The 20,755-nt window shown below is 43.9% G+C and overlaps 1 protein-coding gene across 4 annotated transcripts in view; it reads left to right on the top strand.

Moving 5' to 3' along the window:
* Nucleotides 1-20,755, top strand: part of TENM4 (teneurin transmembrane protein 4) — a 1,150,563-nt gene that overhangs the window by 908,176 nt on the left and 221,632 nt on the right. For all 4 annotated transcript variants that reach the window (XM_033948175.1, XM_033948174.1, XM_033948172.1 and 1 more), the window contains one exon: nt 8,878-9,078. In XM_033948175.1, the coding sequence (XP_033804066.1) occupies nt 8,878-9,078 (201 nt within the window). The remainder of the gene's footprint in view (nt 1-8,877; nt 9,079-20,755) is intronic.

Raw genomic sequence — 20,755 nt, 5'->3', positions numbered from 1 at the left:
GCCCCAATCGCCGCCCTGCTTCTGCCCCGACTCTCCTGCTCTCTCTGCCCTGACTTCCCAGCTCTTTCTCTGCCCTAAATTTCCTGCTCTCTGCCCCGTTTGCTGACCTGCTTCTGCCCCAACTCTCCTGCTCTCTCTGCCCTGACTTTCCAGCTCTTTTTCTGCCCCAACTCTCCTGCTCTCTTTGTCCCGACTTTCCAGCTCTTTTTCTGCCCCAACTTTTCAGCTCTTTCTCTTCCCCGACTTTCCAGCTCTCTCTCTGCCCTCGACTCTTCTGCTCTCTGCCCCGATTGCCGCCCATCTTCTGCCCTGGCTCTTCTGCTCTCTCTGCCCCGACTTTCCAGCTCTTTCTCTGCCCTGACTTTCCTTCTCTCTGCCCCGATTGCTGCCATGCTTCTGCCATGACTCTTCTGCTCTCTCTGCCACGACTCTCCTGCTCTCTCTGCCACGATCGATGCCCTGCTTCTGCCCCGACTTTCCTGCTCTCTCTCTGCCCCGATCGATGCCCTGCTTCTGCCCCGACTTTCCTGCTCTCTCTCTGCCCCGACTTTCCTGCTCTCTCTCTGCCCTTGACTCTCCTGCTCTCTGCCCCGATCACCGCCCTGCTTCTGCCCTGACTCTCCTGGCCTTCCTCCACAGTGCGAGCCCGTGGTTTTAACCTGCGGGTTTAAAGCGGGTTAAAACCAAGGGCTTGCTATAGTCAAAAATTTAAAATTAAAAAAAAGTCACTGCTCTGTAACCATGTGCAGACCATCTACAGAAATATGATTTTTTTTCATTCAACTTGGACAACGCTAAAATTTATAGATCATTTGACTCCAGTCCGGATACAGAAAACAAAATGTCAGTCCCTATGGTTGAATTCCAAGATAATGATAGGCAATTCTAAATTCCTATGGAAACATTGGCTATAGGCAGGCATTTGAACACTAAGCTGCGCTATTGGTTTTAGCGCACACGCTAGACGCTAACGCCAGCATTAAGCTGGCGTTAGTTCTTGGCGCGTAGCCCAGGGCTAGCGCGTGCTAAAAACGCTAGCGCACCTTAGTAAAAGGATCCCTAAATGATAAATTGGTGTCTTTACTTCAAATCCAGCAATCTTTTAATATTCCAAGAACTCAAGGTTATAAATGGTTGCAATTAAGACAAGCCGTTCAGAAAGGGTTCCCTGGATGGCGTTCTTTAGTAAATCAGCCTAGTCTGCCAGCCGTATGTTTCCAAGTGGATATTCAAGGACCTCAAGCCTCCAAATGGTATAAATTAATATACGAGTCCCTCTCCAAAAAAACCAAGAGCAAAGCTTAAGAGATTTCTGGTGTACGGAAACACAACAAAAACATTTCTACTACTCCATGGCTACGGATTTGGACTTGGAGGACGTGTTGCGCAGCTTCAGCATCTATGCGACAAACTTTGTTTTTTTCTGTTACAGTACTCCCCCGATAGTCACGGGGGTTCCGTTCCAGGAACCCCCGCGAATATCGAAAAAAAACGCGAGTACGTTTTTTCGCCTGGGGAGGCAGGAGAGGGCAGCTGGAGCGCCGGCGAGTGAAGGAAATCACTCGCGGTCTACTCCGACCGCCTCTTCCTGCACTAGAGTCAGGCTTCACCAATCAGGAGCTGCTTTGACACGCAGCTTCTGATTGGTGAAGCCCGACTTTAGCACAGGAAGTCCCAGTCGGAGAATACCACGAATGGCCGGAACCGCGAACTGCGAATGACAGGGGGAACACTGTATATAGAATATTTTGGACTCCAGTCAGACTTCAAAAACTGGATCACACAAAATCGAATAGATGCTGGCACTGTCATCTTGAAGTAGGGACACTGGATCATCTTTTATTTTATTGTCCATTGACACTTAGGGCACCTTTTACTAAGGTGCGTTAGGGCCATGCGCGTTAAACCTTAGCGCCAGCATTGAGCTGGCATTATTCTAGAAGCGTACCGCCCGGTTTAGCGCACGGTAATTTTGCGCGGTCGCTAAAAACGCAAGCGCACCTTAGTAAAAGGAGCCCTTAATTTCTGGAAATGAATTTGGGGCAAAATTAATTTTGTTTTAGGTGTCTCTATTCCGTTGTCATTTGATGTGATTTTATTTGGGATGTCGTTGAAACCTAAAAGTCCAATTGTCAAAAATAAAGACGGACTTCTTCTAATGACTGGGTTGGCCATACAACTAATCAGTAGAAACTGGAAAAATTGGGATCGTCTAAATTTTACTTTTGGGTGGGAAACACTTTGTTTATATTACCATTATGAAAGAATGTTAGCGGAACAATCTGGGAAAATTAGGAATTTTAAAGAAATTTGAAATCGATTGGAGTCATTTGTTAAACACCTTAATGATTCGTAATTCACCTACCAGATTTGATCTTAGTTCCATGTGCATCCATGAAGAGGGGGGAGGGATGGGTAAATTGTTTAAGTAATTTACAAGTATGTATAAGTGTTTTTTATTGAATTTTTGAATGTATATGTGTTGCACTTTTTATATGTTTAATAAAATCAATAAAGATTTAAAAACAAAAAACAAAAAAAAAACTAGATCTGCTGGTCAACCAGAATTCATCAATAGGCTCTTAATTCTCTCTAACGATCCCTCCGATCGGTGACTCAAAACTTGCTTTCAATCCCGTCCTTAAGACATATCAACACCATGTGAACTAATATTTTCTCTGTAACTGCCCCTATGCTCTGGAACTCTGGAACTGCCCTATGCTCTGAACACCTTCAAGACCAACTTAAAAACCTCCTTGTTCAAAGATGCCTTTGGACTATGGCCGTCCTTTTCAGGATATTTTACGTGCATTTTAGACCTGCACTATTGCCGGTTTCTGCGTTTTCCCTTCCCCCCTGTTCTTCCCGACTTCCTCTTTTCACTTTAAATAATGTAGTTCTTCCCCGTTTTCCCTAACGTCTTGGTTTTATTATGATTTATTATGATATTTGGGAAATGGAAATTTGGCCACCCATCCCCTTTGCTGGAAAGACTACACTGGCTGGCCTGTCTGTTTCGGGGTTCAATTTAAATGTGCTTGTATCGGGTACTTTCACTCCTTTGGCTCCGTTAATCTGGAACGCTCAAAGATCTTGTCTCTCGCGAAATACACAAAGATTAAAACTCAATTTCCCTTCATTTAAGGGAATTAGATCTAAAGGAAAACTGATGAATTCTTACATGTTTAAATTAGCGGAGGTTTGGAATTCAATCACCACTCCTGTCCAAGCTTCACTGGCTTCCGGTAATTTCCAGGGTCCACTTTAAATGTGCCTGCCTAACCTTCAAGATCCTACACGGCATCCTTCCTCCTTTTATTCCACTATCTTGGAATTCCTTAAATCCTAATTCCACCAGATCCACCCAAAAATTAAAATGATCCTTCCCCTCATTGAAAGGTATATCCCGTGTTGGAAAACTAGGGACTTCCCTCCCCTTCAGAATCGCTGAGGTCTGGAATAATCTTACCTCCCCGCTTCGTAACCTGAGCTTCCTCCAACTATTCCGTTAAGCATCTGAAAACTTGGCTATTCTCAAAAATGTAACTTTTCCTTCCCTCTCTGGTACACTAAGCCCCTCTAAACTCTCTTCTTACTTATTCCTATAATCCCATTGGAGTTCCTTTCTATCCCAACTCCTGTAAACCGTGCCGAGCTCTATGACTGTGGAGAAGATGCGGTATACAAACCCAAGGTTTAGTTTAGTTTAGTTTTAGTTTAGACCTGAACTCCCTTCAATTATTTCATAAAGCACTAAAAACCTTTTTATTTTCTAAGTATTTAGCAACTCGCTCTGTTTAAATTTCTTTTTTTACTTGTATATTTAGGTTTATCTGATTTTTTTTTTTCCCCGTTCTATTTTTTTGTTGTTTTACTATTACTCGTTCACCATACGATTGTTAACCGAGTCGAGCTTCATTTTTTTGAAAATGACCCAGTCTATAAATTTAAGGTTTAGTTTAGTTTATTACCTGCTGTCTGTCCTATTGATTATACACTGTCCTATTGATTATACACTGTCCTATTGATTATACACTTTTTTTGTTTCCCCTTTTTAATTATGTAAACCGCCTTCAAGCCTGATGAGGCGGCAGATCGAATTTTTAATAAACTCGATAAACTTATATTGATTCACCATTTTAAGTTTGCTTGGCTTTGCTTCAAAACCATGACAGGTTCATGCCCAACCTATCTGTCTCACCAATTCGAATTCCCAGGCAAGACTAATACACGCAGTGCCTTCATCGTTCGCTTTTCCATCCCTAAAGGGCTGCCCCTACAAGAGATACCTCGACAGAACAGTATCATTCCAAGCAGGCAAATGGAACAAATGTTTAACCAACTTCATCTCAAACGCACTTTCGTACCAAACGTTTAGGAAGTCAATCAAAACTTATCTCTTTGACAAATTTCTCTGACCCCCACTTCAACCTTGATGTACTTCCAAAACACTTCCAGATAGACTTGACTACGCTTAACATGCCAATGTAATTTCAAAAGTTCTCTGTAATGTCGCTATCTGTTTACAGTCTCTTCCCCTGTAAACCGCTTTGAACTTGTTTGTGGTATGGCAGTATATAAAAATAAAGTTGTTATTATTATTTTGTCCACTGTGTCTGTCAAAATTAGATTGTAAGCTCTTTTGAGCAGGGACCGTCTCTTGCGTGTTTAATATACAGCGCTGCATGCGTCTGGTAGCGCTCTAGAAATAATGAATACTAGTAGGTTTTTACAGACTAGCGCTACCTGCATGCCTACATTACATTAAAATACATTTCTAGTGCAGAAACCTTGTGGCTGGATGCCCCATACAATTTGTTCTGTTTTTCTATGCTTTCACCATTATTGGTTGTATGTTCCCCGTTACAATTGCTAATAAAGATACTTCAAAAAAAAAAAAAATAAAAAACATTTCTAGGCTACAATACCTTCCAGATCGATGCGGTTTACATCATCAAGAGACTGTACATCACAGTGAAATACAAGAGAAATATTCTGTATATTTACATGCATTACATGTAAATGTAAGCGCACAGGTTACGGAATAATCCTCTATATGTCCTTATTCACCCTAGAGCAGCTCAGCTTGGTCTGGCGTAGTAAACCACCCAGAGATATGCTATTGTGTTTCTCACAAAGCCAAAGAATTTAAAGAGGACAAAAAAACAAAACTTTAATCCTGTCCCAAGCTGTTTGCCTAAGAAGCAAACGCAAGGGGAAAGTGTGTGAGGGAGATGGGGCTAGTGAGAAGGAGATTAAAACCGGCCATTGTATGTGGCATCTTTTTGAAAGGGCTCATTTCAACATGAAAAATGGCCTTGGGATTATGATAAATGGGGAGTTCTGACAAGCACATTCCCTTGTTTTTAGAACTCTCCATCTTGGAACTGAGGGAACAGCGGGCCTCGTTGCTGGATCACAGCCCCTTGTAAAATGCACCAGCTCCCCCCCCCCCCCATATCGACCTTCAGAAGGGATGATTAATTGCCTGGAGGGTAGCCTCTTGTCAGCTAGCCTGCGATCTTTGTTCACAGTGTCCAGTACCATCTGCTGAGAGCTTAGGATTTTGTTTGGCTGACTTCTTAGGCTCCTTCGTACTTATTAGCGCTAAGGAAGGACAGGCCCTCAGCTGCGAAGGATCTCTTGCGAAAATTGCCATTGTTGCTCGCAGCTCACCAGCAGCTGTGAAGATTTATGGACTCGTCCTTTCCGGCATCTTTCGATGCTTGGGAGTCATTCCAGCTATAGCCGAGGTTCAAGATCTTACAAAACGCCATCAGTGCCTGGGGATAACCCTTGATGAGCTGCCTCTCCCTGAATGGTCGGATTCCATATCTAAAAAGCGAATGCAAGATCATAACAGGTCGGCCTTCTCAAACAAGTTATTGAAAAGTTTCATTAGCGGTAGAAGAATGCTGATTTGTATTTTTCTGGCTCTGCTCCGCTGTAAAAAAAAAAAAAAGACTCAGATTGGGCAGCTTTGCTTTTCAGCTCATTGCTGGAGACAGGAATGTTTTTCTTGATCATGATAATTGAGATCGATTTTATAACAGGACATCTAGGTTAACCCCCTTTTTACAAAATGATTTTTAGCGCCGGCCGACGTTGTGATTGCTCTTCACTGTTCCCGACGCTCATACGACAGCGCTAAAAACTGCTTTCACGGTTTTGTAAAAAGGGGGGGGTAACCTAGGTGTCCTGAGGGGGTTAATAAGATAGGAAAGCACCTATTTTCCACCTATTGTATAACGACACTTAGACAGCTATGTGTCTTTATAAAATGCTAGCACAAATCCTGAAAATATTGCACCTAAATTTTAGACAACGCAAAGGGGTTCTTTTAGTGCCAGTTCTGTAAATAAGGAACTACTTTTCTGAGTTTGACTTCACCCAACTACTCTATGCCTCAGTCCTCTCCCGCATGGACTATAGCAATGCGCTATTCAACGGTCTCGCGGCAAAGAACGTACGATGTCTCCAACATGTACAAAACGTGACAGACTTCTAAAAAAAACTCTGTGCCCGCAACCCTGTCTCCCAGGCTCTATTGTCGGCTCACTGGCTGCCCATAGTCAAATGTTGTGTCTTCAAAGGGCCTGATGCTAGCGTTTAAATCTTTGCATGACATGGCGCCGGGCTACACGATGACCAAGCTTCTTCCATACGTACTGAACAAGTCCCTCCAGTCGCAGGATGAAATATGCCTCAAAATGCCCCTTGGTCGTGCCTTTCAACTGCAAACTGCCAAATGACGACCCTACTCCCACTGGAATCAACTACCCCCCACAGATCAGATCCCTTGAAGGACTCCTCAGATTTAGGAAAGCAATAAAAACATTCCTCTTTACCTAACTCCCCTGCCCATGACTGATGGATTACAAAGAAATGTAGATTGGTATTAGATCCTCGGTACGTGGCGTGTTAGGATAAAACTTGTATTGAAAAATCTCGCACTGTTAACTATGGCAAACCTAACCTGTAAACTGCATATTATATATACAATCAAACCTTGGTTTGCAAGCATAATTCATTCCAGAAGCATGCTTGTAATCCAAAGCACTCGTATATCAAAGCGAATTTCCCCATAGGAAATAATGGAAACAAACTTTAATACAAAACATTATACGTACTTGTATTGCAAGACCTCGCTCGTTTAGAACAGTCGCTACACTCCCAGAGCGTCGGAGAGAGAAGAACCATCGGCTCAGCTGTGATGATGTGACGCGTGTATACTGTATGTACTCGTATTGCAAGACTTTGCTCGTTTAGAACAGTCACTACACTCCCGCAGCGTCAGAGAGAGAAGAACCATCGGCTCAGCTGTGATGATGTGACGCGTGTATACTGTATGTACTCGTATTGCAAGACTTTGCTCGTTTAGAACAGTCACTACACTCCCGCAGCGTCAGAGAGAGAAGAACCATCGGCTCAGCTGTGATGATGTGACGCGTGTATACTTTATGTACTCGTATTGCAAGACTTTGCTCGTTTAGAACAGTCGCTACACTCCCGCAGCGTCAGCGAGAGAAAAATCATCGGCTCAGTTGTGATGTGTGTATACTGTATGTACTTGTATTGCAAGACATTGCTTGTATATCAAGTTAAAATTTAATCAGATGTTTTGCTTGTCTTGCAATCCAAGGTTTTACTGTATTGGTATTAGATCCCTAGTATGAGTTGCGTTAGGAAAACTATGGCAAATTGTAACCTGTATACTCTATATTATGTATGTTTAACCTTTAACCCTTTCTGAGCTCTTTGGGGAGAATGGCATAGAGAATGAATTAAATAAATACCCCCCCCCAAAAAAAAAAAAAAAAACTTCCCGCTGTAGCGCTGCTCGTTGAGGTGGCACGTGATGAAAAATAGCCAATCACGAAAACACACTTTCACAAAAACTGCTGTAGCGCAGAGATGAAAACAGAAATCAGCAAACGGAAAAATGAAGGTTACTCATGAGGTTTCAAGCTGCTCAGTGCCACCTAGCGTGTCTTAAAAGAACTTCCCGTTGGTGCGCAGTTCAAACTCCCTGGAACCCTTTGAACAGACCTCATGCATTGCACTTAACTGAATGGTGGGCGCCTACCACTTTGAGGTAAGCGCTTAATCCAAGGCGCCTACCAGAAAGAATTCGTATTGGGGGGGGGGGGGGCGGATCGTGGGCATGTTTTTCATGTAGGCACCTGTTTTGGACTTAGGCGCCAGTAGGCGTCTAATTTAGGCCAAGAAAACTTAGGCCAAGAAAACTTAGGCCAAGAAACTTAGGCCAAACCCCCCCCCCCCTAAGATTAGGACACCTTTCGATGCCTACGCCCACTTTAGACACTACTAAGCGCAATTCAGAAAGGTGCGTCTAACTTTTATAGAATCGTGCATAAGCACCACACTTCTCAACACCTAAGTTTTAGGCTCCAATTATAGAATCAGGGCCTTAGTTAAAGATTACTGGATAAGCCTGCCTAACTTGGTTTCAGTAAGTTTAAGTCTGCACCCAAAGTTAGGCAGGAGAATCAGCTTAGTGCCGATTTTTTTTATTTTTTTTTTCCCGCACCCATTTTTGAGTGCTATTTCTAGAATTTTCCCCTATATGCTTAAATTGTGACGCATCTCAAACTCTGACCCAGAGCATGCCTACTGGTCAAATATGTGCTGGGTTGCACCGTGCGTCTTTTTGGGTTTGACCTAAACAGGAGCCCATCTATACACTTAAATCATCATTTTCCATCCTAGAATGATCTGTAAAATTATTCCCATGTTGTCCTTTTAACATTTGCGCAAAAGGAGACTAATATGCAGTCCTGTTACCTTTCTCTTTGTGTAGCTGAGAAGTGAAGTTCCGAACCGTTGACCTTGTTCTCTCCAATTGATTCTTCGCAGTGGACTGCATTGATCCCACCTGTTCCGGGCAAGGAGTGTGTGTGCGTGGAGAATGCCACTGTGCCGTTGGCTGGGGCGGAGCAAACTGTGAGACGCCGCGAGCCACCTGCTTAGATCAGTGCTCTGGTCATGGGACGTTCTTGCCTGACTCCAGCGTCTGCAACTGTGATCCCAACTGGACTGGACACGACTGCTCAATTGGTAATTGCATCTTTAATTACGCATTTTAAAAAAAAAAAAGCCTCGTCTGCAGCCGTATTTTTATTGGACAAACCCTTGGGTTAATTGTTTATGTTTATTAAAACTTAGGGCTCCTTTTACAAAGGTGAGCTAGCGTTTTTACCGCACGCACCGGATTAGCGCGCGCTACCCGAAAAACTACCGCCTGCTCAAGAGGAGGCGGTAGCAGCTAGCGTGCGCTATTCCGCGCGTTGAGGCCCTAATGCACCTTCGTAAAAGGAGTCTTAATATTCTTTCACAAGTTCTCAGCGGATTACCTACAAATGCACCTCAAAATAATTTGAGTATGACAAAATAAACTAAAATAAAGAACTCCATTGTGTAAAGAAAAGACCTCAACTTGCACTCATTCAAGATACAATCATATTTCATGGGGTGTCCTCATTTTTTCACATGACTGTATATGGTATATACCGTGTTTCCTCAAAAATAAGACTGTCTTTTATGAATTTTGGGCCCAAAAAACACACTAAGGCTTATTTTCGGGGTAGGTCTTATTTTTTTTCATGTACATGATCATCTCTCCCTCACCCCAAATTCTTCCTCTTTCCTTTCTCTTCCCCACATGTGCAGCATCTTTCCTCCCCTCTCACCCATCCCCTTGTGCCTTCCCTCTGCAGCATCTTTTTGTCCCTCCCTCCACACCCATCCCTCGTGTAGCAGAACTCTTGTACAGCTTCTATCTCTCCCTTCCGTGCAGCAGAACCCTTGAGCAGCCCACCCCAGCCACAGAGCCCAACGCCTGCTGACCCTCCCATCCGAACCCCTCCGACCGTGAGACGTACAAAGAGCAGCGTCGGCAGCACTCTAAACAGGCTGCTTTGTGACTTTCTCCCGCCGGAGCCTTCCATGCGCCACGTTACTGATGACATCATCAGTGATGCAGCAGAGGGAATGCTCCGGTGGGAGAAGGCCATGAAGCAGCCTGTTTAGAGTGCTTCTGAGTGCCGACACTGCTCTTTGTAGGTCTCGCAATCGGACGGTCGGCAGGGTTCGGGAGGGAGAGATGGGAGGGTCAGCAGGGGTTTGGCTGCACAGCTGGGGCGGAGGCAGGGGGAGGGGAAATGGGGGAAGCGGTGCAGCTGGCGAATCCAGAGACTAGGGTTTATTTTGGAGGTAGGGATTATTTTCGGGGAAACACAGTAGATATGTATCACACAATTGGCATATGTGGCTGTGTTAATTTATTTATAAACCATGTTATTTTGGATAGTGTAAGGGAATTTCCAAAGACAATTAATGGGAAAGTGATATTTCATTATAGCAGAAATATCGTAACATAAGCTTTGCTGATTAGTCCTTAACTGCTTAGAGTGAAGAATGGGGAAAATAAGCGCCCCAGACAACTATTCCCACTGACGTACTGTTTACTGAAGTACAGCGAGCTGTGTGGTAGACGAAAGCCTCGGATAATGTTCCAGTTGCTTAGTGACTGATTTTGATGGAAGAAAAGGTTTTAGTGGGGGCAAAAATGGAGAAAGGGCGAATCTTTCAGCCTAGTAAGCAGGAATCTTGTCAAAGAAAGGACTTACCTTTTTTTTTTTTTTTTTTCCTTCCAGAAAAAGGAAGGGATAGATAGTCAAAGGGGTTTAAGAAGGCAGGAGGAACTGCTGACCTCTTAAATCTGTGATTAGTGGGCGTGGAGGAGACAATCAATGGCTTTTAACGAGGCAGTGGCACTGAATTTCTCCTCTGACCACTGCAGCACTGTCTCTTTAATGCCTGGCATGGAGCCAGCAGATAGGCGGGCATTGGCCATGTCCGGTGCCAGTGCATGTTTAACCAACCGAGCAAATAGAAAGCAGCCCTAGGCTTTGCCTGGTTAGTTATTCAAGTGCCGGCACTGAATATCAGCCAGCACCTGCATAAATTCTGTGGCTACTACTATTATTTCTGTCGCGCTACCAGACGCACGCAGTGCTGCACAGAGTCACAAAGAGTAAGAAACAGTCCCTGCTCGAAAGAGCTTACAATCTAAACAGGCAAGACAGACAAACAGGATGTCATGGATACAGTTAAGGGGAAGGGTTAATGTACTGGCTGGGATGGAGGGCAGAGGGGAGTACAGGACAGCCAAGCCATTGTGACATCACTGATGAGGTTGACTCTTATTGGTGGAATGAGGCATTATGACATCACAGTCTCAGCTCTGCTTCCCAAAGACTGAAACTCTTCACACTACTACCACTATTATTAAGTATTTCTATAGCACTACCAGACGTACCCAGCGCTGTACAGAGTCACAAAGAAGACGGTCCCTGCCCGAAAGAGCTTACAGTCTAAACATGCAAAACAGACAAACAGGATGTCATGGATACAGTTAAGGGGAACGGCTAATCTGCTGGCTGGGTTGGAGGGCAGAGGAGTAGGGTTAAGGATTGAAGGTTATATCAAAAAGGTGGGTTTTCAGTCTGCTTTTAAACAAGGGAAGGGGCTTGACGGACAAACTCGGGTCATTTATTCCAGGCATAGGGGGCAGTTAGATGAAAGGAACAAAGTCTGGAATTGGCATTGGAGGAGAAGGGTAACGCTAAGAGTGACTTATCTGAGGAACGGAGTTATCTGGGAGGTGTATAAGGAGAGAGAAGCGAGGAGAGAGATTGAGGGGCAGCAGAATGAACACACTTGTAGGTCAGCAGTAAGATCTTGAACTGTATGCGATGGCAGATAGGGAGCCAGTGAAGTGATTTAAAGAGAGGGGTGACATGATCGTTGGTAGAAGATGAGACACCCAAGAGCCCCCAGACATTCAAAGCAGTTGCTCAGACATAGCCCAGAATGAATATTCAGGTCTAATTTGGCCAGTGGGAGTGAGAGTTTTATAAAAACATTAACTACCCCCAGCTGAATTTCAACCAAAAAGACACTTCTGGGTTGCATAGCCTATGAGCACATATTTGGTATCTGGACCATAGGGTATTTTCCAGCGGCAGCCAAAAAAGCAAATGGGATGCTAGGAATTATTTAAAAAGGTATGGCTCCATGGTGTCACCTCATCTGAGGGGAGATATGTTTGAAGTCTAGAAAATCATAAATGGAGTAGAACAGGTACAAGTGGATCGATTTTTCACTCCGTCAAAAATGACAAAGACTGGGGGTCACTCGAAGTTACAGGGAAATACTCTTAAAACCAATAGGAGGAAATATTTTTTTCACTCAGAGAATAGTTAAGCTCTGGAACACGTTGCCAGAGGAATTGTTAAGAGCAGATAGTGTAGCTGGTTTTAAGAAAAGTTTGGACCAGTTCTTTTAGGAAAAGTCCGTTGTCTGTTATTGATAAAGACATGGGGGGGAAGCCACTGATTGCCCTGGATCATTAGCATGGAATGTTGCTACTCCTTGGGTTTTGGCCAGGTACTAGGGACCTGGATTGGCCATCGTGAGAACAGGCTACTGGGCTTGATGGACCATTGGTCTGGCCCAGTATGGCTATTCTCATGTTCTTAAGTGAGCCAAGTATAGGACAATCAAGCCATTGTAACGTCACTGATGAGGTTGGCTCTGAGGCACTGTGGAATGAGGCATTATGACATCACAATCTCAGCTCTGGAATGTTGCTCTCATTGGGGTTCCAGAATCTTGCTCTTCTTTGAGATGCTATAATGTTGCTACTCTTTGGGTTTTGGCCAGGTACTAGGGACCTGGATTGGCCACCGTGAGAACGGGCTACTAGGCTTGATGGGCCATTGGTCTGACCCAGTAAGGCTATTCTTATGATACATAAGAACATAAGAAGTTGCCTCCACTGGGTCAGACCAGAGGTCCATCGCGCCCAGCGGTCCGCTCCTGCGGCGGCCCATCAGGTCTGTGACCTGTGAAGTGGTTCCTGACCATTTCTATAACCTACCTCTACTTCTATCTGTAACCCTCAATCCCCTTATACTTTAAGAACCTATCTAAACCTTCCTTGAACCCCTGTAATGTGCTCTGGCCTATCACAACCTCCGGAAGCACGTTCCATGTGTCCACCACCCTCTGGGTAAAAAAGAACTTCCTAGCATTTGTTCTAAATATGTCCCCTTTCAATTTCTCTGAGTGACCTCTGGTACTTGTGGTTCCCCACAGTCTGAAGAATCTGTCCCTGTCTACCTTCTCTATGACCTTCAGGATTTTGAAGGTTTCTATCATGTCCCCTCTAAGTCTCCACTTTTCCAGGGAGAACAACCCCAGCATGTTCAACCTGTCAGCGTATGAAAAGTTTTCCATACCTTTTATCAGTTTAGTCGCTCTTCTCTGGACCGCCTCAAGTACTGCCATGTCCTTCTTGAGGTGCGGCGACCAGTACTGGACACAATATTCCAGATGTGGGCGTACCATTGCACGATACAGCGGCATGATGACTTCCTTCGTCCTGGTTGTGATACCCTTTTTAATGTTCACAAAGGAGAGGTCACTGCCCACTGGAGTTCTTTCCAGGGTGTCATTGCAAGCTGCCTATAAATAATGCTGCCCATATGCCATAATTGGGAATATTTATGCATTTTAAAAAAAAATTAAGATAAATTGAAAAAAATGTGTGTGAGAGAGAAGGAGATGGGTATAGCTGTGGAGAAGGAATAAATAATCAAGAATTTCAAATGCAAACAAGCACTTAACTGTTAGTTATTCATTGCATGCTTGGCCAGCTTGAAGGATGGTACGATTCTTCAGTATAAATAGGTAAAGAAGTTTGCTTCCAGATGCACAGTTCTCATTAAACCATATAAATCAGGCAGGCATTCCACCAATCGCCGAGAACGGTTCCGACAAAAGTAATTCAGGAGTCCTTGTTTTGATCAGCGTCAAAGTCCCTTTCCTTGTTGCAAATCAACGAGTGTCTGTGTGCATTCTTAATGTCAGCCTAGGTTAATAGTGAATTTAGCCATTGTAGTTTCTATGGTACATGTGTGGATCGAAATCATTTTTCTTTTCTATCTTTTGTAGATTTCCTTTATCGCCTCTGTCGCCTTCTGATCACCATCTATCTCTCGCTCTGTTCACTTGCCTTACCCCCAACCTTTTTAACATGAGACTTTTATTGGAATGCTTTCATGTTGTACGTATATTCTCCTGTCAATAGTCAAAGTGATTTAACTGGGCAGAGGAACCTCCTGCCCAGTTACAAGAACATAAGAGTTGCCACCAAACACAACAGATGCCGACCCAGGTCACAAGTACCTGGTAAGATCCCAAAGAATAAAACAGATTTTATGTTGCTTATCCTAGAAATAAGCAGTGGATTTTCCAAAGTCCCTCTTAGTAATGGCTGGCCTTTTATTTTAAGAAATTATCTAAACTTTTTTTTTTTTAACCCTGCTAAGCTAACTTCTTTTACCACATTCTCTGACAATGAATTCCAGAGTTTAATTACATGCTGAGTGAAAAAATATTTTCTTCTGTTTGTTTTAAATCTACTACTTAGTAGCTTCATTGCATGCCTCCTAGTCCTAGTATTTTGGGAAAGAATAAACAAGTGATTCATATCTATCTGTTGTACCTCACTCAGTATTTTATAGCCCTCTATCATATCTCCCCTCAGTTAAATTGCTTGTGCTTGCCTAACCACTGAAATTCAGTGGCAATTAACCAGACAGTACCACTGAAAATTAGTGCTAATTGCATCTGCACTATTACCATGTTTCCCTGAAAATAAGCCCTAGCATAATTTTCGGGGTAGGTCCTAACCCAAAAATAAGCCCCTCCTGAATATCCCCGACATACTTGATTAGCCATCGGCAGCGCTTTCTTTCTTCCCCACCCCACAATGTACAGCATCTTTCCTCCCCTCGCACCCATCCCCTTGCACAGCATCTTTCCATCCCTCCTTCCCATCCTGCCAGGGCCTTCCCATCCCTCTGCCGCATCAGTGAAGAAAAATCCAGGGTTTGGGGAATTCTTTTGGACTGTGGCTTGATATTTGAAAATGAAATACAGTGATACCTTGGAATCCAAACGCCTTCCGAGCTCTCTATGCTGGGAGCTGTTCTTTTCAGCACCACAATCCACTCAGGGTGAGTGGACAGCTCCCAGCAGCACTTGCTGGTCTATGCAGATTAGTTTCCTCTCCTCTGCTAGCCAGTGACAGGTACTCCACCCTGTCACAGTTGTGTGAAGTAGTGCTGCCCGATTCCCGATTCAAATCGATTCACCAATTCATTTCAGGTGAATCGATTTGAATCCCCAAAAAATCAGCCTCCCGATTCACTGTCTGACCCTTCCCCCTTGCCCCCTAAAGCAGGATCGGCAGCGCTGCCTCTTGCTAGCTGGCACTGCCGCACCTGCTTTAGAGGGCGAGGGGAGAGGGTCAGTCGGGAAGTGCTGCAGTGTCTGGCTTCCCCCCTGGCCTCCCATGCCTCCCTTTACCTGACTGCGGCAGAGAGCAGCCTGCAGAAAGGATCGTGGGTACTTTAGAAATCCTTGCAGGTTGCCATAGGCTTCCGGAGCTGTCATCCCTCTGCTGCGATCCTACCTCTGATGTCAGAGGAGGGGCGGGACCGTGGCAGAAGGAAGACAGCTCCTGAGGCCTATGGCAACCTGCAAGGATCGCTGAAGTACCCGCGATCCTTTCTGCAGGCTGCAATCAGATAAAGGGAGGCCAGAGGGGAACATACAGGCCTTCTGGGGGGGGGGGCAGTCCTTTGGGGGGAGGTACAATTCTTCGGGGAGGGACAGGCCTTCAGGAGGGGTGCAGGCCTTCAGGGGTGGAGTGTAGGACTTGAGGGGGACAGACCTTCGGTGGGGAGGTACAGTCCTTCGGGGGGACGACAGGCCTTCAGGGGGGACAGACCTTCGGGGGGAAGAGGTGCAGTCCTTCGGGGGGACAGGCCTTCAGGGGAGGGGGTCCTGGTGTAGAAGTACACGGAGGAAGGGAGGGAAGGGGGAATTCAAAGTGGGAGAGAGATGGTGGATAATGGGATTTAGGGAAGGAAGGAACAGAAAGGGAGAGAAGTTGGAAACAAGGGATGGTGTGGAGGGGGGCATAGAGATACTGGATAGGAGGGTAGTTGAGAAAAGAAAGGGAAACATGGTAGACCCTGGGGTGGTGGGGAAGGAGAGAGAGATGCTGGATGAAAGGGTAGTTGAGAAAAGATGGACCTGTGGATGGAGACGAAAAAAAGGAAAGATGCCAGACCTCCATTGGAGGGAAGGGAAACGGAAGGGGAGGACAGAGATGGCAGATGGATGGGTAGCACGGAGAAAGAAGAAAGAAAGAGACCCTGGCAAGCAAGTTATCAGAAAACAACCAGAGCCTGGGACCAACAAGATTTGAATAATGACCAGACAACAAAAGTAAGAAAAACTAATTTATTTTCCATTTTGTGATTACAATATGTCAGATTTGAAATGTGTATCCTGCTAGAGCTTTTGTTAGACCACAAACGTGAGCTAGGATTTAACAGAGAGAGGAAAAGTCTTTTTTGTTTGTTTATTTTGTTTAAACCACAGGACCAGTGTGGGTAGGAGAGGGCAAAGAGAGTGAAGAGGCTGTAAAATAAACCCACCAAGATGTTTGGGAAAAAAACACCCAATTGGGCCGGAAAATCAAATCGCATTGAAAAATCGATTCAATAGGCTGAATCGAATCAAAATATTTTTTCCTGAATCGGGCAGCACTAGTGTGAAGAAATGTTTTTTCCAGTTTGTTTTAAAATCTACTCCTTAGTAGCTTCATCACATGCCCCTAGTCTTAATATTTTTGGAAAGAGTGAACGAGCGATTCACATCTACCCTTTCCACTCCACTCAGTATTTTGTAGACCTCTATCATATCACCCCTGAGCCGTCTCTTCTTCAAGCTAAAGAGTTCTAGCTGCTTTAGCCTCTCAGAGGGAAATAGTCCTTGTTCCTTTTATCATTTTCATCACCCTTTTCTGTACCTTTTCTAATTCCGCTATATCTTTTTTGAGAAATGATGACCAGAACTGCACACAGTATTCGAGGTGCAGCGTTATAACATTTTCATCTTTTTTTTTATCCATTCCTTTCCTGATAATTCCTAACATTCTATTTGCTTTCTTAGGCACATTGAGCTGAGGGTTTCAACGTATCCTCAACTGGTATCGCCTTATTTTCCATTTTTTGTTGTTTTTTTTTATTCATTGCTTTTCAGTCTATCATTACTTAAGAGAACTCAAGCACTAGGACAGCCAAAGAGTCAAAGCAAGTTATATATTTGCCAGTGGGTGACAAATTCATAACATACTTATCCATTCATTTTTTTCATAAAAAATGAGGCCATTTAAATCACCAAAGGGGCAGTTCTATAAGTGGGCGTCCCTTTTTCAGATGTTCCAATGCCACATGGAACGATTGGCTGGGTAACATTTTCACGCATTCCTCATCCTACCTCAATTTTAAGAAAATCTGTTAAAACGAATCTGTTTAATTGATTTGTAACCTAAGAATTGTATAACTTTCCATTTCTTCCATTCTGTAAGCTTGTATTCGATGACTTTGTATTGTGACCACTTTGCTGTTTGTCCAGCACCTTTCGTTGTAAACTGCCTCGAAACATCATGGCTTATATTTGATAACTCTATAGTGTAACCACTTTGCTGATTGTCCAGCACATCTTGTTGTAAACCGCCTCAAACTATCATGGCTTTGACGGTCTATAAGAATAAAATTATTATTATTATTATGTTAAATATCTGTTCTGTAATACCACCTGGTCACCCAGATTCTATATAACCCAGTATCGGCATGCCTCAATTAATCCGCCTGCAGCTACACCCGTCTTATTCCCAGCATCATTGCAATTACAAAAACATTGCAAAGGTGCACTTAACCTACAGTATTCTATAAGTGGTATGTGCAAGTGGAAGCCCCGCCTATGCTCCTCCTGTGTGAATACCCCTTTGCATATAAGCATTATGCCACTTACATGCACCATGCAACTGGGGGACCATGCAGCTGGAATTCTGCAGTCATGTTCTCTGAATCCAGCCAGTAGATGTCGCCCTTATGCAATGGCCACAGCTCCCTTCTCCCTGGAGCTGTGATTGTGAGCTCTCCCTCCACAGCATTCTTCAGCCAATCAAGCCAACACGTGCCAGCGGGCCACCAAGCCACCGTGCTGGCCTAAGCTATGGCAGATAAATGCACTGAGTACAGATTTCATTTTTATTCTGTTGCAATAACAAGTAATTCCGTTTCACTTAGTGAAGCCCTAAGTGCATGAAATTCTTCATGCAAAACAAAATTCCCATACTGCAAATATCGTCTCGCATGCCTAGATAAAGGAGAAACTGAAGCCCAAAAAGCAGACAGGGGGGAACGGGGAGAAAGAGTGAGCTCCCCCTGTGCCCAGACTCATTTATCTAGCAGGAACTGTTCTTTTTCCAGAAAGCTTTAGTGTGTCTCCCAGGGAGCTCCACGATCCAATTAAACATCAGAGGCTGGGCAAACTCCTGCTGGTCGGAATGCATGCGCACTTTGTTTAACCATTTCTATGTGAGAACAAAGTCCGGCGAGATAGGGAGCTTGTGTGATGGAACTTTGAAAAGCAACTACTGAAAAATAAAGGCCAAAATGACAAAAATATAAGCGGGACAGAGATCTTTCAGGATTTGTATTAGTCAATGCTTACAAACGTTTGCAACATCCATCACCGTATCATCTATAAAACTCTATTATTGACAAGAAACACTGGACAGCCAGAATCCATTAATAACTTTTTGGTACCGTACGCAACATCGCGTTTTCTTCGTTCCACAGGGCAAAATTTATTAGCAGTCTCAAACCTTGAACCATATTAACACTAGAAGAAACGCTATCTTTTCAGTCGTTGCCCCAACCCTCTGGAATTCGGCACCAAATGCTTTAAGAGAGATAACGGTTCATAGACAAAACCGCCGAAGACAAAGGCGCGCGCCGACAACAGAGCGCAAGATGGAAGCGCGCACCGAAGAAAAAGAGTGTTTTTAGGGGCTCCGACGGGGGGGTTTGTTGGGGAACCCCCCCACTTTACTTAATACAGATCGCGGCGGCGTTGTGGGGGGTTTGGGGGGTTGTAACCCCCTTCATTTTACTGGAAACTTAAGTTTCCCAGATTTTTAGGGAAAAAGTGAAGTTTTCAGTAAAATGTGGGGGGTTACAACCCCCCACAACGCCCCCACAACGCGGCGCAATCTGTATAAAGTAAAGTGGGGGGGTTCCCCCCACACACCCCGTCGGAGCCCTTTAAAACAGTTATTTTATTCGGCGCACGGCTCCACGTTGCGCTCAGTTGTCTGCACGCGCCTTTGTCCCTGCGCGCTTTTGACCTGTCACCGAGATAATGAATCTTGAGAAATTTATATCTTTTCTAAAAACATTCCTTTTCAAAGATGCCTTTCAAGTGTAAATGTCCTTTTAAGGATTCTAAAAATGTTTTTATCTTTTATAAGTCCACTTGTATTGGGCTTACTGGGCTTACTTGTTTTTAATCCCGCCCTTTTGTTTATACCTTTATATCTTACTTTTCTTTAATTATTGTAGCTCTCACCTTTTTTCCACTCGTACCCGTTTGTCTAATCTTGTATGTTTATTTTGTTTAAGGTATATATAATTGTATTATCTGTTTTTACCCTATTTGAAAATGTATAACAACCTTGAAATAAAAGATAAGGTGGTAGATCAAATTTTTAATAAACTTGAAACTTGAACTTGTTAAAGAAAACAAACAATCTTCTGTAGTATATAAAAAATACTTCATTGGAATTCATTTTAAAATAGGCAACATTTTTATAAAATAAACCCACAGACCCAGCACAGTAGGGCACAATGCACAAGTTTACACCTGCTCTGATAAAGGTGTAAATGCATTTCGGCCCGGATTCTCCTGACAAAGGTAGGCACCAGAAGTGTAGGCCAGGGTTTGATGGACCGTCTGGTATGAGAAAAGACGTAAAAGGTTAGGGCTCTTCAGCCTGGAAAAGAGACGGCTGAGGGGAGATAGGATTAAAGTCTACAAAATCCTGAGTGGAGTAGAACGGGTACAAGTGGATCGATTTTTCACTCCGTCAAAAATTACAAAGACTAGGGGACACTTGATGAAGTTACAGAGAAATATTTTTAAAACCAATAGGAGGAAATATTTTTTCACTCAGAAAATAGTTGTGGTAAGAGTGGATAGCGTAGCTGGTTTTAAGAAGGGTTTGGACAATTTCCTGGAGGAAAAGTCAATAGTCTGTTATTACGAAAGACATGGTAGCATGAAATGTTGCTACTCCTTGAGTTTTGGCCAGGTATTAGGGACCTGGATTGGCTACTGGGTTTGATGGACCATTGGTCTGGGCCAGTATGGATATTCTTATGCTCTTACGTGTGCCAAGTATAGGACAATCAAGCCATTGTGACATCACTGCTGAGGTTGGATCTGAGGCATTATGACATCACAATCTCAGCTCTGGAATGTTGCTCTCATTGGAGTTCCGGAATCTTGCTATTCTTTGAGATGCTGGAATGTTGCTACTCCTTGAGTTTTGGCCAGGTACTAGGGACCTGGATTGGCCACCGTGCGAATGGGCTACAGGGCTTGATGGACCATTGGTATGACCCAGTATGGCTGTTCTTATTCTCTTATGTGTGCCAAGTATAGGACAATTAAGCCATTGTGACATCACTGCTGAGGTTGGCTCTGAGGCATTATGACATCACAGTCTCAGCTCTGGAATGTT

The sequence above is a fragment of the Geotrypetes seraphini genome, chromosome 6 (genome assembly GCF_902459505.1).
Source record: "Geotrypetes seraphini chromosome 6, aGeoSer1.1, whole genome shotgun sequence".
NCBI classification, from domain to species: Eukaryota; Metazoa; Chordata; class Amphibia; order Gymnophiona; family Dermophiidae; genus Geotrypetes; species Geotrypetes seraphini.
Note: the sequence above shows the minus strand (reverse complement) of the source record. Positions and strands in the feature narration are given on the sequence as shown.